This window comes from Haliaeetus leucocephalus, unplaced genomic scaffold, assembly GCF_000737465.1.
Source record: "Haliaeetus leucocephalus isolate CR32 unplaced genomic scaffold, Haliaeetus_leucocephalus-4.0 Scaffold626, whole genome shotgun sequence".
NCBI lineage: Eukaryota > Metazoa > Chordata > Aves > Accipitriformes > Accipitridae > Haliaeetus > Haliaeetus leucocephalus.
In genome coordinates, this window is record NW_010973062.1 from 2,275,668 (window position 1) to 2,294,782 (window position 19,115).

A 19,115-nucleotide genomic window follows, 5' to 3' on the forward strand; every position below is an offset into this window, starting at 1 on the left:
GCGCACCTGCAGCCGCGGCGGGCAACGAGATGGCGGCGGCGCCGGCCCGGTGGGCTGCCCCCTCGGTGGACGGGCACCGGCCTTGGCCTCCGCTCTTCGGCCCTAGAGGTCTCCGGTAGCCCGGCGGTACCGGCCGGTGCTGCGCTCATACCCCCCCCCCCGTCCTGCTCCCCCGTCCCCAGAGGCAGGCCCGTCCTGCTGCCGTCGTACCGAGCAGAAATACGTAAATGCGTAAAAATAGACCGTCACAGGTATGTTTATAGCTTGCGTCATCCTTTAAAATCCGTACCTGCACCTTCTTTGATCCCAGAAAGCTGCTTCCATCGCTTCGGTGCTATTTTCTAGGGCTTAACGGCCGCGGATACTTTACTTTTTATAGAGGCGTTATTGTGAAACATAGATGAATTGTTCCCGGCTAGTCACATAAATAGCAACAATTTAGTACCTTTTACAACCAGCTAGGAAAACATTTATACCCAGAGCGTTCCCAGCCCGCTTGATGAAGAAGCAGAGACAAAATGTCAAGCGATCCTGTCTAAAAGCCGTAGGCCTGAATCTCTCGTGCTGTAAATTGAAACGCTGCCTTTTAATCCAAAGGAATTACACCGGTTTACTACAAGAGGGAATAGGGCTGGAGAATTTTAAATGCGACCGTAGTCGCACAACATTCAGGAAATTCCTAATTTTCTGTTGGAAAGGAAGGAACAAGTCTCTTTCAGCCGTCGTCTCTGTGAAATGACAGGCGGTTGTCTGAGGCAGCCTGGCTTCTGCTGCTCAGTGAGACGTTCAGAGCCTACGTGCGAGAGTGATTCATCTCTGCGCTTCTTAGTTGAGATAACAGCATCGCAAACCCGGCTGTTAAGGTTAACCTGTACGCCGCGTAAGGACAACAGATGGAAATTCTGGTTAAGAGCCGCTGCAAAAAATAAAAACATGTTCCAAAGGGAAAAGGAGCTTGTATTTCTGTGTTTGAACCTTTGATCTTCGTTCACATCTGAAGGGAAGAGTAGACCTTTTGCTGAAGACACATGGTTTTGCATCTGTGAAAACACAGCTGTATAGAGCAAAACAAAACTGGTGCAAAACACAATGGTTTTGCTGTGTCAGTTTAGCTGTTGGCGTTAAAATGCTTTAGAAATAGCGGGGGTTTTGAAGAACCTTTCAGAAAGTCTCTGTCTTTACACAATTGTTTGTTGAGATTTTACTTGGTGGTTTTTAAAGTTCGTCCGTGATCAAGAGACAGCTGCTACCTAAATATTTAAAGCGAACTCATGGGAAAGTCTGGCATTCCTTCCCTCAACAATCCTGTCTTAACAGTTTTCTAAAAAACTATAAATGAAAGCATCAAAATTTACAGGAAAACCCACACTGGCAAAATAACCTTGATTCAGAGAAAAAATAATCCATATATTGTTAATGCCGTAATTCTTAATGGTGTATGCGCGATATACAGCCATTTCACGATAACACACTGCCTTTCCGGAGTTGCCCCTGAAAGTAAAGGGACATCACCCGGTGTCCTCAGTCGCGTCGTTTTGCATCTGAGCATGATGGCAAAGCTGCTCTCCGACGCCTGCCTGGCGTCTCCTGCCTCCCCGCATTTGCAGTGACACACCGCTGTCCCAGCAGTGTCCCCAGCAGCCCCGCTGCCTCACTGTGTAGCCCAGCACCTACCTGTCCCCCCCAGTGCCTACCTGTGCGTCCCCCCCCCAGCACCGCCACTCGCTCGCTTGTGTCAGGAGCCTGGCAGCGGTGTTCGTTTTCCGCCTTAAATCCCTACTCACTCCGGTTGGCTTATTACGAAAGATAAAAGAGAGGAGCTAGGAAGGAGGAAGGCTAAATGTGCAAATGCCAAATTTTTTCATTAAATAGAAAGAAATATTCTCCTATTTCTTAACCACCCGATTCCTTTTTGGGCAGGGAGGGAACCTAACTCCGTTTTTTAATTCTTGACCTCAGCACAACAGTGCTTTGCTCTTAAAATTTATCTATCCTGGAGCCTTACAATCAAATTTTAAATGTGTTTGGGTTCCTAAACATGCAGCTGGTGCTTAATGAGATTTTCAAAAGAGCATAAGCGGGTTAGACATCCTACCGTCCATTGGAATCGGTGGGATTTAGGTACCTATCTTGCTCATTTGCTTTTGAAAAATCCTGCCGAGTGCCTGTCTGTATCTTCAGTTGCCCTGGAAAATCTGGTCCCCATCTATCCCCGTGACCCCCCCCCCGTTCCCATCAATATTTGTCTCCCGTCTCTGTCTCCCTCACTCTGGCCTGTATTGATGCCGGAGTCTCCTCCTTTGTAGTTCCTAACACCAGGGACATCCCTCTCCTTTCTCTCTACCAAACTGGCTCTTCAGCTGGTTAAAGGCTCAGTTGAGCAGCTATGAGTGTGCCCAGATTTTTCACATTAGTTTCCCCTCTCCTCCTAATGATTTTTAATTCTTTCTTGGTGTTGTTTTGACCGCGTAGAGCACTTGGGGTTAAAAGACTCGGTGCAAACGGGTGTGAATATGAGGGGAGCGCCCTGTTACGTCTCTCTGTTAGGTTTTGTGTGTCTAGGCTGAACGTGAGGAGATGGGGAATTAATTTCCCGATCAGCCTGTCTCTCCCCATCCCCTGGAACGGTACAGTGGTCAATGGGGTTTTGTATTTAAAGTTGAGAAAAGTAGAATTTTAATTTCTGGCTCGACCACGGATAGGGGTGACTCGCCGGGTCTCCTTATGCAAGCAGTTCCCCATCTGTAAAATGGATACCCGGGTCTCCGTTTGCATGGGTAGGGAGCACGGGTAATTAATTAGCGTTTGTGCAGCCCTTTGAAAATCCTCAGACAGAAGGTGCTAGAAGGTGCTGTGGGTTGGCCTGGGGCTGAAGAGGCTCACCCGGGAACCCGGCCACCCTCGGAGGCCCACGGGGCGAGGACACGAGCTGTGGATGCAGAGAGCTGCCGGCCAATTCCTTTGCCAGAGATATTTGCTGTTTTCTTCAGGGGAAAACAAATTGGAAAGGGAGTTATCAGCGCGCACGCCTCCCTCGCTGCGCGTTGCCTCCTCCTTTCCCCAGGAATAACAACAGCTTCATTAGCAAGCTGACAAAAAAAAAAAAAAAAACCACCAAAAACGAGAGTATTGAAATATTAATAATAATAATAGTCCCGGTAACAGAGAGACAACAACTCTCTTCTGTGCCTCATGCAGAAAGTTTCCTCTTTGAAGTGGCTGCTTCCCTCCTCGCCCCGCCGGGAGGGAAAAGGGGGAACAATTGTGGAGATCTAAAGCCAGCCAGGAATGCTGAGCTGATGGCTTTCCTGCCTGCCCCCTGCCCGCACCCCTGCCTGCCCATAGCCTTGCCTGTCCCCCCCATTGCCTGAATCCTCGCCCGCACCCTTACACACATCCCTGCCTGCCCCCCTGCCCAAATCCCTGCCTGTCCCCATCCACATCGCTGCCCATACCCCTGCCCGTCGGGATTTGGGGGGCTCTCCGCCCCAGGGTTGCATTTTGCAGAGGGGTCGGTGGGTGTCACTCGAGCCCCTGCTTTCCACGCTGCCCCTCCTGGGGTGGGTGAGGGGGTGGGGGGTTTACCCTCCAGGGGTGAAGACCCCCCCGCTACCCCACGTCGTGTCCAAAAAAGAGACGTTTCCATATAGACGCATCAAGCGTGGGTGTTAAGGGGTTGGGTGGTTTGGGGGAGTTTTACCGAGGGGGTTGTCGAGTTTTTTTCCCCGCGTGGGGAGGGGACCCCCCCACCCCACCACACACACACACTCCTTTTCCTGAGCGTGGCGGCCCCCCCCAAACTTGGGCTGCAAAACCCAAAACCAGCTGCCTGGAAAGGGCGAGATTCCCGTTACACTCCTTTAGCAACTATAGAAATGCCACCGGTAACAGCAAAAAAGGGATTTCCCCCCCCCTGGAAGTGCGGTTGTGTAGGTGTGTAGGTGTCTGCCTGCCATCGGCAGCGAGGGCAAGAAATATTGACATTTGACTGAAGATCATCAATGAACATGAGCGAGGGAACCGCTTGCCTGGCTTTGACCAGTGAGTGAGAAGGCTATAAATGGATATTTGCTCTAGTAAAAATTTGTTCTTTTAAAAAATATACACTTGAACCTTTTTTTTCCCATGAAGTTTCTTGCCTATCTCATGGGTACGGTTTCTTCCCCGTCCAGGATTATTTCCCTGGAGGATTATGATTTCTCCCTCTCGTTTTCCTTAAAAAAACAAACCAAACCAAAACCAAAACAAAAAAACCCCCAAAGATAAATACTTTTCAACATCTTCCAATGTTATGGGCTATCCACATTTTGCAATGTATTCCCAGTAATTTGCAACTTTTGAAAGCCAGGCATTGTTTCTCTCAACTTATTGAAATGCACAGATATGTTAAATAAGGGAGGGGGAACCCCAACCCCAATGACTTCTGTTTCGCTGCATATGCAAAGAGAGGGCAGCTTGACTCTTCCCTTGGCATTTGTTAGTCACATCCTCCTGGCCATTGTTTTGCTGTTTGTGCTGGGAATCCAATTTATTTAATGGTAAAGAGCCCAGGGTGGGTTTGGTTTTTTTTGTATTCCACTCATTCTGAGCTGATCTGAGAAAGCAGAAAAAAAATATTAGCCATGCCAAGGGGCAGCTCCCAAAGGGAGCTCCGTTCGCCTTATGGGAGGGATGACGGTGTCCCAAGTGACCGGATAGGGAATATACAGCGCTGTTACACTTTCTAAGTAATTTTTGGTTGTATATTTAATTTTTGAAGGTCTTAAAACCCATCCGGTGGGGAGGTGGAGAAAACTTGTCCGTTATTTCAGATGCTGGGCTGCACATACAGTACTTATCTCCTTTTTGTAAGCCTTAGGAGGTGGTCCCCCGGCTGCTGTAGGCTGCCTATATCTTGAAAACCCTACCCCAAGTCCCCCTGAAAAGCTGTTTATAGCAACAGGCCTATTTCCAATGTCAAGGGCGGGGGGGGGACAGGGGACATCGTTTTCAAATTAGGAGATTATTTCTTTTAGGGAAACAGAAACAAATAGGCTCCTTGTGAGAAAGGTGTGAGCTGCCTAAATTGAGAAACTGTCCCGCCTTTGAAAGCTCCCAAGTCCCACAACGATTTTATTAAAAAGGACATCAAGGACCAAATTTCTGATGTTGTTATGGCAACAGAAATAGTTGGGTGGCAATGTGGGTATCCAGAACGTCAAGATTGTAAGAAACCAGCAAAATAAGCACCGTGTTGTATTTGGAAAAACAAATTGAACGGTGGTGGCCAAGTCTTATACTTCTTTCATTCAGTGCAATCCCCATTTTCATCTGTCCAGCCACGCCGACGGCGCCTTAACGAAGGTGCCAGCAAGGCATTGCAATATTTATTGCCCTTAAACGCGACCTGAGATTTCAGTTTGTTATTTTTGCCGTTGACATACTGGAAGAAGGATGTTTCCTTCTGTTTTATACTAACTCCTTCTTCAGTGCCTCCAACTTTTTTTTTTTTTTTTTTGCTGCCTTTCTCTAGCGACACGTGCTCCAATCCCTTTTTGTCCCTGCACTCCCTACCTCCTCTGCCGCAGGACCATCGGCAATCCCCCCATAAAACCAGCTGAACGTGCCCCTCTTAAACCTCTGCGATATTAAAATTTCACCACAGCTTTCATTTCGCTTTAGTTGAGGGAGCCCTGAAACCGCAGCCCCATCTCCCCTAGTTTAGAAACAGCCAAAGTATTTGGGAAGCTCGCAGGTCCCTACTGTAACACGCTTCAGGGACCTTTTGTACAGCAGCCGAATGGGATGAATTTGCCAAGTTTCAAATTTCAGGGGCAGGCAAGACATTTGTAAGTCGGTGTTTTTGTTATTCTGGAAAAGTTCTTTGATTTGCAGGCTTTTTTTTTTTCTTTTTTTTTACCTTACTTTTAATAAAAAGGAGATGGAGTGTGACATTAAGCAATTTTACAGCATTAGCAGCTTTAGGCTGTAAACAAAGACAAACGAATCCCGCTTACTTTCAGTCTTAGAAGTTTGCTGTCACTTGTTCCTAAACTGGGGACTCGATCCTACGGGACGTTATTCAAGCAAAACACGGCTTGAAGTCTCCGAGAGTTGTGCCTGAGTAAGTACCCTGGAATCAGCCCCTCTGCCTGCTGAAAAAGAGAAGTGTTGGTTATCTCCTTTTAAAGATGTTTTCTGCGGCTGCACACTTCATTCATCCTAACGTTTTTGGTTTGCTTTGAGAGTGCCTTGCTAAGACAGCGTTCTTGATGCAGAAGCTGGAGAGCGAAAGGGAAATCAATGGTTTTTGAGTAAGGCTGGGGTTTTTTTCTTTGTTAGATTTTTTTTTTTTTTACTTTAAAAAAAGTCTCCTCCTCCTAATAAAACAAACCAAAAAACCTTTTATCAAAGCATCTGATTTTAATTTGATGTGATTTTTGTTTTGAGGTTCCTGAAAAAATTAAAACATATTCCCCCAACGTTTCGAGCTTCAATTTTCAGCATTTTACAGTGTAAGATTATTTGACATTATTTAATTGGACATGAGGGTGTAATACAGGAATTTCCGTTATGTGATGGATTAATTGTTTTCCTAATACTTTAAAGGCTGAGATCCAAACATTTTTCCATTCTATTGCAAAATTAACTGCAATAAATCTGTCAGACCCAATTATTCATTTAAAACATTCCACACTGATTAAATCTGCACATTTGCCTGCGTGCAAGTGCGAGCGAGGGAGAGGAGGTGTGCGCGGAGGGGGGGAGTCCAGGTTTACTCCCTCTCCTTCTCAAAACAGCGGCGGTGTTAGAAACGAGTCCTTTAAATTTAACCTGGAAAATGTGATTAGCTAAATAGTCTAACAAGAGGATGAAGCGTACGTGGACGCCCGTCCCTGAGCCTCCCTGCCGTCCCTCCTCCTCGCTGCCAGGTCCGGACAGGCAGAAGCGTCACGTTTGGACGTTTGATGCTATTCGAAAAGATCGTATTTTACTTCTGGCGGGGGGGGGGGGGGGGGTTTTTTGGGGGTTTTTTTTTTTTTTCTTTAGTTTGTTGATGTTTTCAAAGTCTCTAAACAAAGTCAGATGTGTTAACAGTCTTATTAACAATGTTAAAATGGAATTAACAGCTTGTGGATACCTCTGGAGTACAATAGCATGTCAGCCTACCCTGCCCCCTTATAAATCGCGTCCCGCTGTCTTTCTTTTGTTTCGTGCCCAATCAGCAAACTAAAGTTTTGTTGAGGCAGAAGGGCAGTTCAAGTGTTCCTGCTCCAGCGGAGGGAGGAGCGGCGGTGGGGTTTCTCCATGGCCCCGGCGAGGCCCCCGCGCGAGCGGGGAATGGGACCGACCCCCAAACTTGCACGCAGGGCTTTGCTGACCTGCCTGCCTCCCTGACCTCTGCCGTGCTGTTTTGTCAGTTTAAAAGGCTTTGCCGAGGTTGTAGTTTACTTTTATGGGCCTTTCAGCGCCGCTACAAAAGCTTTTGTTTATTTAAGATGTAGCGCGGTTCAGATTTCTATTAATCTTCATATAACTTCGGTGGCTTCGCCGCTTCTGTAAAGGTTCGTTGCCGAAATGGTGCCGTGCCTGGTCTTAGGCAGCCAACGTCGGCTGGGTAATTACAGCGAGTTTGGGGTATTTCAGAAATGATTTGCCTCCGAGAGTGGAAATTAGCACCGACACATGCTGTTGTTTAACTCGATTTCACCATAATTTGGGTTCTGTGCTAAGGAAAGGCTTTTCTTTTACCTTTTACTCCCTCAAGTTTACTTCTTGCAGTCGAACTCTTTAGAAACGTCGCCCAGCCGATTTCAGCATTAAATGCAAAGTGAACATTTAATGAGATCTAATTTTTTTTCGTGTGGCTAGAATCACCCCGGGTTAATTTGCATAGAAAATTTATGTAAAACGAGAAGCATTCCCCATAAGGAAAGCACTTACATGTTTTTGCTTTATGGTGATTATATTTTTACTCCTTTCATCCAACAGTCTTGAAGTATTTACAGTTCCTCCTGGAAGTGCATAGCACTGCCAGGCAGACACGCATTTCATGCCCTTTTATTGCTTGAAAACCTGCAAGACGCAGGCAGGTTGCGGTTTGCCCAAGGACTGCAAAACAGTCGCAAGCCCAAAATAGAGAAAACCATCCCTTTTGTAGGAGGGCACAGGCTCCGCGTGCTCCTGGCCGGCCCCGCATGCTGCCCGTCCCATCCCGCTCCGGCTCCCCGGCCCCGCAGCCGCCCGCCGGACACGGAAAGCGCCCGCTGGAGGTGCGCCTGCCCACGGTGATGCTCTGAAACGGGCATTCTCCATGTCCAAAACCCGCTATCCGGAGCAACGCTTTTGTCTCTGGCAGCCCCACGTGCCATGCCCTCTCCGAAATAATTTGGCCGAGCTGGGCTACGCTCTTCCCCCCCCCGCCGTTTTCCTCGTGCTCCCCAGCGCTGGCTCCCGTTGCATCCCTATGTGCATCCCACAGCCCAAGGTGCTTTGCTTTTGCTTTCCGTGGAGGTAACAGAGGGATGTTGGGTTTCCAGCATCGGAGCCGCGGCCGGACCGCCTGCCCCGCCACAGCACCAGGTCCCGCTTCCCTGGGTCCCCTCCAGTGTGCGCTCCTCTCTCAATCCCCAGCCTAAAACCCTGCCGCTCTCCCTTCCCTTCAGTTTACACAGCTGTTCCGTAAGCGGAGAAGCAGATACCGAACGCAGTGCAAACCGATCAGTAGCCCGTAGGCCGTTTGACTTCACTCCGGCGCACGCCGAGCACGGCTCGCCCTCCCCACAGCAGCACAACGTGAAAACGTTTCCCCTTTCTGGGGATCGTGTCCCCGAGAAGGTGTGTGGTGATGAGGATTAAGTTCGATTCATTATTTTCTTACCTAACTGGTACAAAACCTCTCTCACCGGGAAACTTGTACCGGTTTTGCACGTATGAAAAACAGTATCTAGTCTTAATAATGAAGGAACCAGGGTGATAAAGACGAAATTATAGAGGGATAAAATGTATGTTATTAATAGCGTAGCTCACTTTACCATGTTGTGAAAATATTACATTTAAGAGGCCATCCAATAATATTCTAGTAATTCAGCCTATTTTAAATGCTCTGTGCCTATTTTTACACTACAAAGGTTTTATATCACTTCGAAAATCTACAGATAAAAAGATACATTTTCATCTTATTTTAAAGCTTACAAAACTGATAGACAAAGAAAAATTTGTGACTAGGTGCTGATTTATTTCTAGAGAAAAAAATAGATTCCCATTTTTGGGAAGCGTATTCATTTTTATGCAACATCTGGTGAGAACAAACACCTCTTTTGTCTGACTACTAGGAAATTCATAAACAGATGTAGTGTATGCCGAGAAGTATTTTTTGTTGATGGAAAACGTGAATTACAATTATGTCAATACTTTGCGTTCGTTGTCATCTTCCAGAAGTAGAGCGTCTCAAAGTGCCTCAGATAAGCCGTTTTCCCAGGGAGGGTGCGTAGGGATGCCGAGGCCACCTCCGCCGGTCGCCCTCCACACCCCGGTGCTGCGCTCGCCATCGGCAGTCCCCATCACCTGGGACGTAGCCTGCCCGTCAATTCCACGTACAGCACTTCTGTTATTATTCCTATAGACCTCGTTTATTTTAGCAGCGGATCGACGGCAGCAGAGGAGCCCGCGCGCAGCGTCTCGAGGAGCGCGGAGTAGCGGGGCAGTCCTCGCCGGCTTACCTTTACGGGTCCCCGGAGCCCAACCGTCGGAGGTGCTGAGACCTTCCCGGCCGAGCGGCTTCGGTGGAGCGGCGGCTGCCTGCCGCTTGCCAGCTTCAGGCCCTGACGTGGTTTTGTTTTACAGAGGCTTGCTCTCGTGCGCGTGTTTTCCAGATTCCTTGACCTGCGCTTTCATTTCTGTGGTTATGCAGAGTTCATGTTCCTGCTAGATATCTACTGAAAGAAGATTGAAGAATGATCTCATTTTCCCCTTTTTATTTCTATACTTTATAATTCGTAGCAAATTCCTAGAAAAAAATTGTATTTCTTGGAAAATAGTGCGGTCTGTTTACTTTTTAACGTATGGCAGTTTTCTGTATGGAGCTATGTGGAAGTTCATTACATGTATCACATTTTTGGTGAGCTCTCGGTAATGCCCGCAGGTGTTGCATGAGTTTTCTCAAAGGAGAGCCCCACAAACTACACAACAAATTAAAAAAAAGGGAAGAATAAGCAAGCTTAGTGCCTCTGATTTAAAAGCAATTTTAAGTGAGAGAATATATTACCTATTTGCTCATCCATTTGGTTCCAAATAATTCTCCTACAAAAACATCCAGCGGAAATTGAAGCATAAGAGCAGAGCAGAGCCAAAGAAGTGTTACATTATGAATCCAGCAAAATGTACGCACATATTCCATATTACAAATGCAAAGAGATCTATTGAAGGTAAAATCAAGATACCGGAAAAAATCTTTCCAGGATTAGGCCATGACACAAGTGTCTCTATTTGAAAGAAGCTATGCTATTATACAGTGTGATGCTGTCTTTTATTTAAGTCTAAAACTAGTAACTTGTACTTTTTGGACATATCTCCCGCTGACATGTCTGGGGAGCTTCTTCCAGCTGCTGGAGGTAGGCAGGGTGAGAAGGAGGACTCAGTTTTAGTGAAGAGTGGCAATGTGAGAGAGGCGGTGGTCACTCATTGACTGGAGGGGCAGATTCAGTCCCCTTGGAGAAGCCCATTTCCCAAGACCTCGGAAAAGTCCCACGGATGTCCATGGCAATCTTTCCATTGCCCCAACCTGCAGGAAAAGCGAGCGTGTGGCTTTGGGGCAGGAAGAGGCAGCGTGGCTTTGACAGGCGCTGATTTGGGGGGTTCCGTTCCTTCGGGTGAGCTGCATTTGGGCTGGGCCAGCGTGGGGGTTGGGGTACGTGCCGAGGGCCGAAGTCACCGAGGACGGAATGTCCCATCTTTCCTGCAGAGCAAAAAGAGGCGCCTCGACACAGAAAGCACCGTCCTGAGCACGGGGGGGGACACAAAGACGTTTGAGAACCAGACGGCGTCCGCGCATCCACCCACCTGGTGCTCAGCCGGGTGGAGGGGGGCACTCGGACCAAACTTAAAAACTCCTGGGGACTTCGCCAGGGTATTCCTGGGGTTAACCTCTAAACTTAAACCCCACCTGGCTAAGTTTTTCCGAGGCAAATAGAATATTTGTTCATATTCTGTGTTCATCTGTCTCGGATGATTGATTTATTTACCTTTTCCGTGCCAGGCAAGTTTTATTGAAGACATCCTGCAGGTTAACTAGTTGCAGGTGACTTTAGTTTGAGTGGCTTCTGCCCTTGGAGGGAGGTCTGTTGGGAGCCAAGGAGGCTGCATTTCATCCCCAGGCAGAGCTGCTGCGGGGTGGGTGCAGGTGAGCGGTGGCTTGGGGAAAGAGCTGAGGGAGATTGTGGGTGCCAGAAAGGGACTTTGGCTTCCCCAGATCAACTGAAGAGTCATATCACATCGATTCCTTACTAGCGCTATATTTTTACGAACACATACTCACACCAGGAAATGCCATCTCAAAATGTTTGCTCTGTATAGGTATACCTATAGAGAGATTTTTCCATAGAGGTACAATACAGTAATAATTTATGTAAAAGGCACGAGACACATTTTGAAGATGTAGTGCCTTTAATTCTATATGCTTTCCTATTGCAAGCTGATTTTTAAATTGGGAAACTTGGGAAAACCTTGTAAATGAGGCTGCCGGTTTATTTATTTATTTGTTTCGTTTCAGCTGAGACAGATGGGATTCTCGGATCATGCACTGTTAAGCCTTCCTTTGGAATTCTCGCCACTGTGGCCACAGAGCCCAGATGGTGCTTAAATCTGTCATTTTTTAACAACCCGACTTTCTTAATTTTATATCCAAACACATTGAGCATTCAAAGTGATTAATTACTGTCCAGATATGTCTGTGCTGCAGCAATTTACTCGCGTGTGCCAAAGATCATTTTGGTTTGGAGTAGGTAGTTTGGTGAGGGCTGAGTGGGTGGCGAGAGACTCACCAGCAGATACTGGACATGGGAGGTAGCAGCACGGTGCTGCTTGTATCGTCCTCTGACAGCAGTGGCTTAGCAAAAAGTTTCCATAAAGAAAACAGAATTTTGGTGCACGTGGATATTTTATAGCTCGCATGGGGGATTTTCACTATCACCATATAAGCTTCAGTCACACCAAATCTTCCATTTCCCATCAAAAGGGAGTTTTTCGATGCCTGACAAATACCCCCATTACCTTTTCAGGATCTTATGTCCAGACACCAGTGGCATGGCCAAGATAATAATGGCCAAGTATTTAGTAAGAGAAAGCTGAAGGGTTTTCTTCAAGAAGCAGACATTGGTCCAGAGGTTTCGAGAATTAAATGATGAAATTACAGTAATTCTTTAGAGTCAGATGTTTCTCTGCTGGCTTCTCCTCAATTTTTATTTTAAAGTGGTCATTCTTCTGGAAGAGTTTAAATACTATTTGCAAGTCCAACACTTGTGTTAATTTTCATGTTTGCAGCAGGCTGCTATCAGTTCCTCGTTTTTTTGAAATGAAGGAAGAAGCGATACTGCATGGTCCATGCAGCTCTAGCTCTAGCTTTGCTGCAGACATCAATATAGCCCATCAAAATCCTTGAACCGCTGCTGCTGTTCCCTTTGACCAAGCGCTGTTGCACAACCACTTGAAGGTTATTTTTGGATGTTACTGCATATTGTTTATTAGGTTATGTGGGTTTGGTGGAGGTGGAAGCGCAGCTTTCAAAAAACCAGGAGAAGTGGGAGCTCCCTCTGGTGTCCCTGGAGTCAACCAGGGTTTCTAGGGCTTTCCTCCCCTTTGCAAAGAAATTGTGGTGCTCATGCTATGTTAAACACTGGCAAAGCAAATGTCTAACTCTTTCCATTACTGGGGGATGCTGGGTAGCATCAGGCTCTGTCACTCCTTCTTCATACTGTGTTTCCACCTTGTAAAGTCTTAATTGTTAGCACCACTGTTTCATGTTTCACCCGTCATGCACAACGCCACTGAGGACCAGTTCATGGGAAATAAGAAGCCCAAGGTGCTCAAGACCAATTTGCACTTACCTGAGGAGTAGAAGTTCAGTGGTGATGAATTTTGGTTCTTCTTAAAAGCCTAGAGGAAGAACTATTCTTCACCACATTAACACACTTTAAAAGGAAAATTTACTTCTGGGAAAGAGATCTTTTTCTGCCACTTTCCTGGAGTCTGCTTGGAATCAGGTAAATGTACGTAATCAGACACCACTGGCCAAGTGTATGGTAGACGGTATTAAGGAGTACCTTCTACTAAAATGAAAATGTGCCTATTATGAAACACAGGCAGTATTCAAATAGTCAAAGTGTAGTGTTTGAAGGAGTGACTTATACAGTGGTAAGACTTAGCTAGATTTCATGTTTCCTTGAAAATAAGTGTCCTACTAGCTGCAGCACAGGACATGCTTGGAAATTTTGCTAATACATATATAGGTATTTATAAACTGAGTTTAGACAAACACATGTATAAAGTGAATTTGCAGCTATAATAAAGTGAATGTGTTATATTCATATTGATAAATGTGTGGGTGGGTGGGTGTATCATCAGTCTGAATGTTCCCATTTTTAAATACACTGTAGTTTCTATTATTTAACACACTGCTGTAGAAGGCTTTTATTCTGAGAGCACTACATCTTGGTACAGACATATCCCCTTGTTAAATTTCAGTTGAATTTAATTACTGTTAGTAATTACTGACTGGAGGTCACTGTTGCAAAACTGATAATTAATATTAAACAGCTAATGTACAGGATTAAAAGAATAAATGCTCTTTTGAGGAGGGAGGTGCCTCAGCACCAAACCCCAGTGCTGCGTCCCAGCACTGCTTCTGGAGCAGTGAACATCACCTCTTTCATGTACAATTTTTCCTCCTTGTGCTTATACCACAGTCTAGGAGGTCTCATAGTAATTATATGAAGTTGCAGCAGTGCTTTGACGTTTGCTTTTGGTTTATGATTTAATAAGGCAGGAGAAGGCTGAGCGGGCTCTGGTTTTTAGGAGGAGAGATTTATTGGCTTTCTGGGGCAGGGAGTTTGAGTCACTGTGTGTTTCCTCACTCTTACTGGTGATATTGGTATCTAGCATGACATTTTTCAGAAAGGCTAAGAGTGCTGTAGTTAGGAAGGGTTTTTTCTCTCCTTTCTGATTTGTACTCTACCATATACTAAGAGGTGTGTATGATGATACCTTCTATAGCATTGAAGCGTTCAGTTAATTTTTACATGTTATAAAACCTGAAGTTTATGTAAGAAGAACTGATAAGCCCTTAACCTGAGCCCCGCTATAAAAACTAACCACTGTGCATTGTTAGCATTAGATTAGAATAATCCTGGTTAGTATTTAATTTTTTTTTCTTTGACAAATAATTCACCTTGGTAGCAATTCTACAAGCTGTTAATAACAAGCATCATAAGTTTCCATTAAAATGGATCCTGGTGGTGTGGTGGGAGTTTATCCCTTCACTAAGGAGGTTCGGTTCTCTCCTCAGCTTGTTCCTGGCTATCGTAATACCTAAGTTTTGGTAGCCCATTAAATGCCTGTACTAAGCATCAGCAGTTACTTCCGCATCTCCTAGGTGCCCCTAAAACATAGTAATCAAAGTTTCTTAGGCAATGAAAGTGATAGTTTGGTAGCTTTTTTCACTCTCTTTTATTAAATGCAAATACAGGCAAAGTTACATCTGTAGCTTCAACTCTGTTTTGTTCTTCCTATATGAAGTAAAATGCCTTATATTCCATAGGAAACTCTTAGTTCCAATTCCCTTTATTTCCAGGTAGACATAGAAAATGATGCTACTAGGTTTGCACTTTTCACAATACTTCAGGGCAGTTTCACCCAGGAGGAAATTACTGCTGTTGACACGTTAAAATGTTATGTTTGGTTTTGGCACAGAAATTACTTGGAATATCTCTACGCCATCTTCCTTAAATCTTGTTAACCAGAGAATGACCTGGCGCTGCTCGCCACCTTTTGGCACATCAATCACCTGAGGGTGTCTTCTCCTTGGAGTCTACCCGACGGGAAATCCAGGGGTTTGATCTGACTACTCAGAATATAGATATCCTTTTGATGAGTAAAAGTTAAACCAGGTTATCTAATCAAAAACCCAAAACACAATCAAAAGGATGAAACTCCCAAAATCCCAGTTCCTATCCACCTTTAAAAAAGAGCCCACTTCATTTGATTTCAAATTGTATTGGCTTTTATCTTAATTGTTTCCAGGGCTGAAGGACTTTCTTCCTAGCAAAATCTGTGTTGTTAGGCTAGGGTTCCCATTTTCACCAGTCCTTTGTCACGCAGGATATAAAACTTTAATAGAAAAGACTGCGAAACAAGTTGCTTTTTTCTGCAGCTTACCTTTGTCGTGGGGTCAAAACGTGATGAGGAGAAAGGGTTCCCACCCTTACTAGGGCTCCTCTCTCCTTCCTCCGAGAGCACTTCTTCCCAACACCCCAAATGCTGGACTCTTTGGGATGCTGCTCTAATCGCAAAAAAGCTGTCTTTCACAAGTAAGTCTTTTTAACCTTTTCCTAATGAGTTCCCAAGTGCTTTTTGCCCATCGATATTAAAGCTTGTGTGTTTGCGATTTCCCTGGCAAGCTGCCGTTTGTAAAGAGGATATAGTGTTTTCTTGGTCCTTTGCCCAAAGTAATTTTGCAAGGAACTGTAACTGCATTTAGTACATGTCATTCATTGGAGAGAAGTCATTGTAATTGCATTTGATCACAATCAGTTTATGGCTCTTTTATCATGTTTTCATGCTGCATATCTACTCAAACATCATAGCAAAACTTAATGGCTACTGTTTTACTTCTGCGTAAAAACATTTTATGGCCTTTTTGTGCAGCAGACATCAGGTTTCAATCACCATTGCCCCATAGAGAGAGAAAAAAGTTGGACGAAGAACTATCAAAAGTCCTTAACTACATAAAATTTTATTTCAGGTCAACTTCCCATAAAAGATATTAAATGTATTTTGTGGTTTATTCTGCACGTTAACAATTTTAGAGGAGCTGCAATATTTTGGGGGAAGCAGTATGAAAGGGGGAAGTTAATTCACAGAAGATGTTTCACATTTGGGGTAGTTTTCCTTTGTTAAAGGATGGATTTGGATGTGGAAGGGGTGGCTGGAGAGTGCTGTAGTCGCATTCTCAGAGCAGCTTTAAAAGCTCACCGTTGCCTCCACAGAATTCAGATTTCTGACCTTCTGCTGAGCCTTTTTAATCATTGCTTTAAATTTTCGATGTTCCATTCATAAAACCTAGCACAATTCATGTGCCTTAAATTATATCTTTTGCTGCCTGAGTGCTGCTGAAGTTCCCAGCTGAAAAGTTTAATTAAAAGGGAAACTTTGACATGCTGCTGAGAAGATTAGTTCGCATTAGAATGGCGAGATAAAAGAAAATTTACTTCTAATCTAATTAACACCAATTAAAAGATGTAAAAGAATTTGCATCGGCCAATTGTTAATTATGCATCAATTTGCCTTTCCTGTGACAAAAAAAGCAAAACGTGACCTGTTTTGTTTTAGGATGCCTATAGTGTGATGATATTGCCACAGTCATTTTTCATGCGAATTGGCTAGGATGGTAACACTTACTTCACGTCATCCCGGTGCTTTGGTTTGTGCTCAAGATTTTAGTGGAAGGTTCTTTCAGCTTAATTGGTCTGTAACTTGACAACTGTATGTAGGTATGACGGAAATGTAGATAAAAACTCCGGTTTTACAGAAACCTATTGTGTGAATGTATATACTGTTTCTCTTTAAATGTATGTACGTGATAGTTTGGAGGTGTTAGAGGGGTATGCCTGTCCACTTCTAAGTGTGTGTGTCTATTTACACATGCTTATATTTATTTTCATTCACATCTTTTGTGAGATTATATTGGGGGTTATCTGGTAATAAATATGGTTTTATTCCACATGCCTTGACAGTGCTTTTATGCAGGATGTAATAGGTCGGGAGAACTGGTGTGGCTAGTGAGCTTCTCAGTTTGCTTCCAGGTGGAAGGCTGAAGATATTTCATCACTGTATGGTAGGCACTTGCTGCGAGTTTAATACTTTTTTTTTTTTTTGATGGGCATTTGCTTTTTTCTAATTTTGCTTATGCAGATTTAAAATTTAAACATGAGATATCTAGTTCAGTATAAAGGACGGACCTAGGCAAGACTATGCTGTTTACATTCTGTTAAGCACTTTATTTTTATTGAGGTTATCATATTACTAGGTGATTTTATAAATAAATACCATTTTTTGGTAACACCACCAAATGAACAATTAGTTTATGACATTGGTTGCTGCTTGTGCCTTAGTAACCTGAAGAGAAATTTAATACAAATTTCCTGAATTAATGTTTACTTTATCATCTTTTTTAACTCTTTTACTCACTGTCTGTCTGTACAGCTGATAGTGTAGATACAATTTGCCTTCCGTGTGGCAAGTCTAATGGGGTTATGAAGATGTCAGAGCTCTGAACAGCAAGAAGGTTGCGTATTTCTGGTAACCAACTACAGAGGAAAGGAGGTGTGTGCTTGGGTCTGCAAGAGCAGTTATGTCAACCCACTTTAGGAAAGTAATATGGAAATGGAATTTTATGGCCAAATTGTATATTGTGGGGACAAAAGAGGACAGGGAACATGCCAAAGGGAATAGAAATATTTGTGTTACAGTATTGCTTGCAATCAACTGGCACAGAGTTGTAACAATGACTTAATTAAGAATTGCCCTGAATTTGCTCATAATACTCAAAAACCTAAGTAGTAATTCTTTAGTACTGTAAAAATTTATCAAGTAACTCTTCTGTATGTGTTCTTGTTCATGTTATGCCTTGCTGTGCTCTTCTTTACGCTTTATATTGCCTTTTGTGAAAAGCATCACAAAGGTTCTTTCTAAAGAAAACAAACCAGGAGCTAGAACATTAAGAGTACATTATGTATTTGACCAATCACTTTTATAAAGTCTGATGCAAGTCTTTAATCTGAGATCCTTGGAGAATGCTTTAGTTTTTAATATTTCTATGACCTTCTCCAGGGGACTGAAAAATTGCTTTGAAGTATCAAAGTGGTGCATGGAGTTTTAGCTGTGTGATTCCCATTAAAGTCAGTAGGAGCCAGGTAGCTAAAACTCAACACAACTATGAAAACATACTCCTTGTGCAGTGTTAAGTAGTAAAGCAATTCTGTGACATGGCAGTGACATTTTACTGCATTTCCTGGCTTTATAGATCCACTCAAGGCTTGTATTTTTACTGGAGTTTTACTGTTCAGTGAAAATAATAAAGGAATATTCAAAAGCAGGTGTAGGCTATTCTAGTAAAAGGCACAGCTGTTGGGAAAAGCTGACAGCTTACATGTATTTTTAATGTAAAATGGCAAAATCTGTTTTGCGAACTCCGAGCTCATCACCTACATGCTGGTCGTACTGTAAGCAGTTGTTTGAGGTGCCTGAAAATACTTTTGCATGCTCTCAGCCCAGGGCCAAAATCAGCCCTTGGTGACCAGTGGTGCTGGTAGGTGATAGGGGTTTCTCAGCTCAGCCATGCTCCTGTACAAGGAGAAAGATGAGCCAGTGCTTCCCAGAGATACCGACAGGCAAAGCAGCCACCCAGAAGAGAAGCCTGGTCTAATTAATACAGTTTCTTGCAACCTGAAATACCTCCACCTTTGGCAAATGTATCTACAGAATGGGCATTCAGTCTTTGAACCTCAGGAAAGGCAGAGCGATTGAGGTTTTTTTCGGGGGGTTGTGCTTTTTTTTTTTTAATATTAGGGTTGTGGGAAACTCTAGGAGGGCAAAATGTTTTTACTTGATGCTATTTCACCTGTGGACCGGGAAGAAAAGACTTTCAATGAGAACTACATCCATTTGTATTTAGGGATTGCCCTGAGGATTTCTGTTGGATACGTCTTAAAGAAATCTGTCACCACATCTTAATCAGATGTTGTCACCAGCAGCATGCTTTTACTTTCCACTCATGGCAGTAAGATTTTTAGTTTTGTCTGTCAAAGATCTCCGTATATTGCATTTTATATGAGCTTCTGATTATACTCCAAACCCTGCTGGAA

The 19,115-nt window shown here is 44.2% G+C and overlaps 1 protein-coding gene across 1 annotated transcript in view; it reads left to right on the plus strand.

The window, feature by feature from the left end:
* Nucleotides 1-29: 29 nt before the first annotated feature.
* Nucleotides 30-19,115, plus strand: part of CLYBL (citrate lyase beta like) — a 146,917-nt gene continuing 127,831 nt past the window's right edge. The window contains exons 1-3 of the mRNA XM_010578340.1: nt 30-115; nt 8,646-8,817; nt 9,621-9,733. Coding sequence (XP_010576642.1) covers nt 30-115; nt 8,646-8,817; nt 9,621-9,733 — 371 coding nt within the window. The remainder of the gene's footprint in view (nt 116-8,645; nt 8,818-9,620; nt 9,734-19,115) is intronic.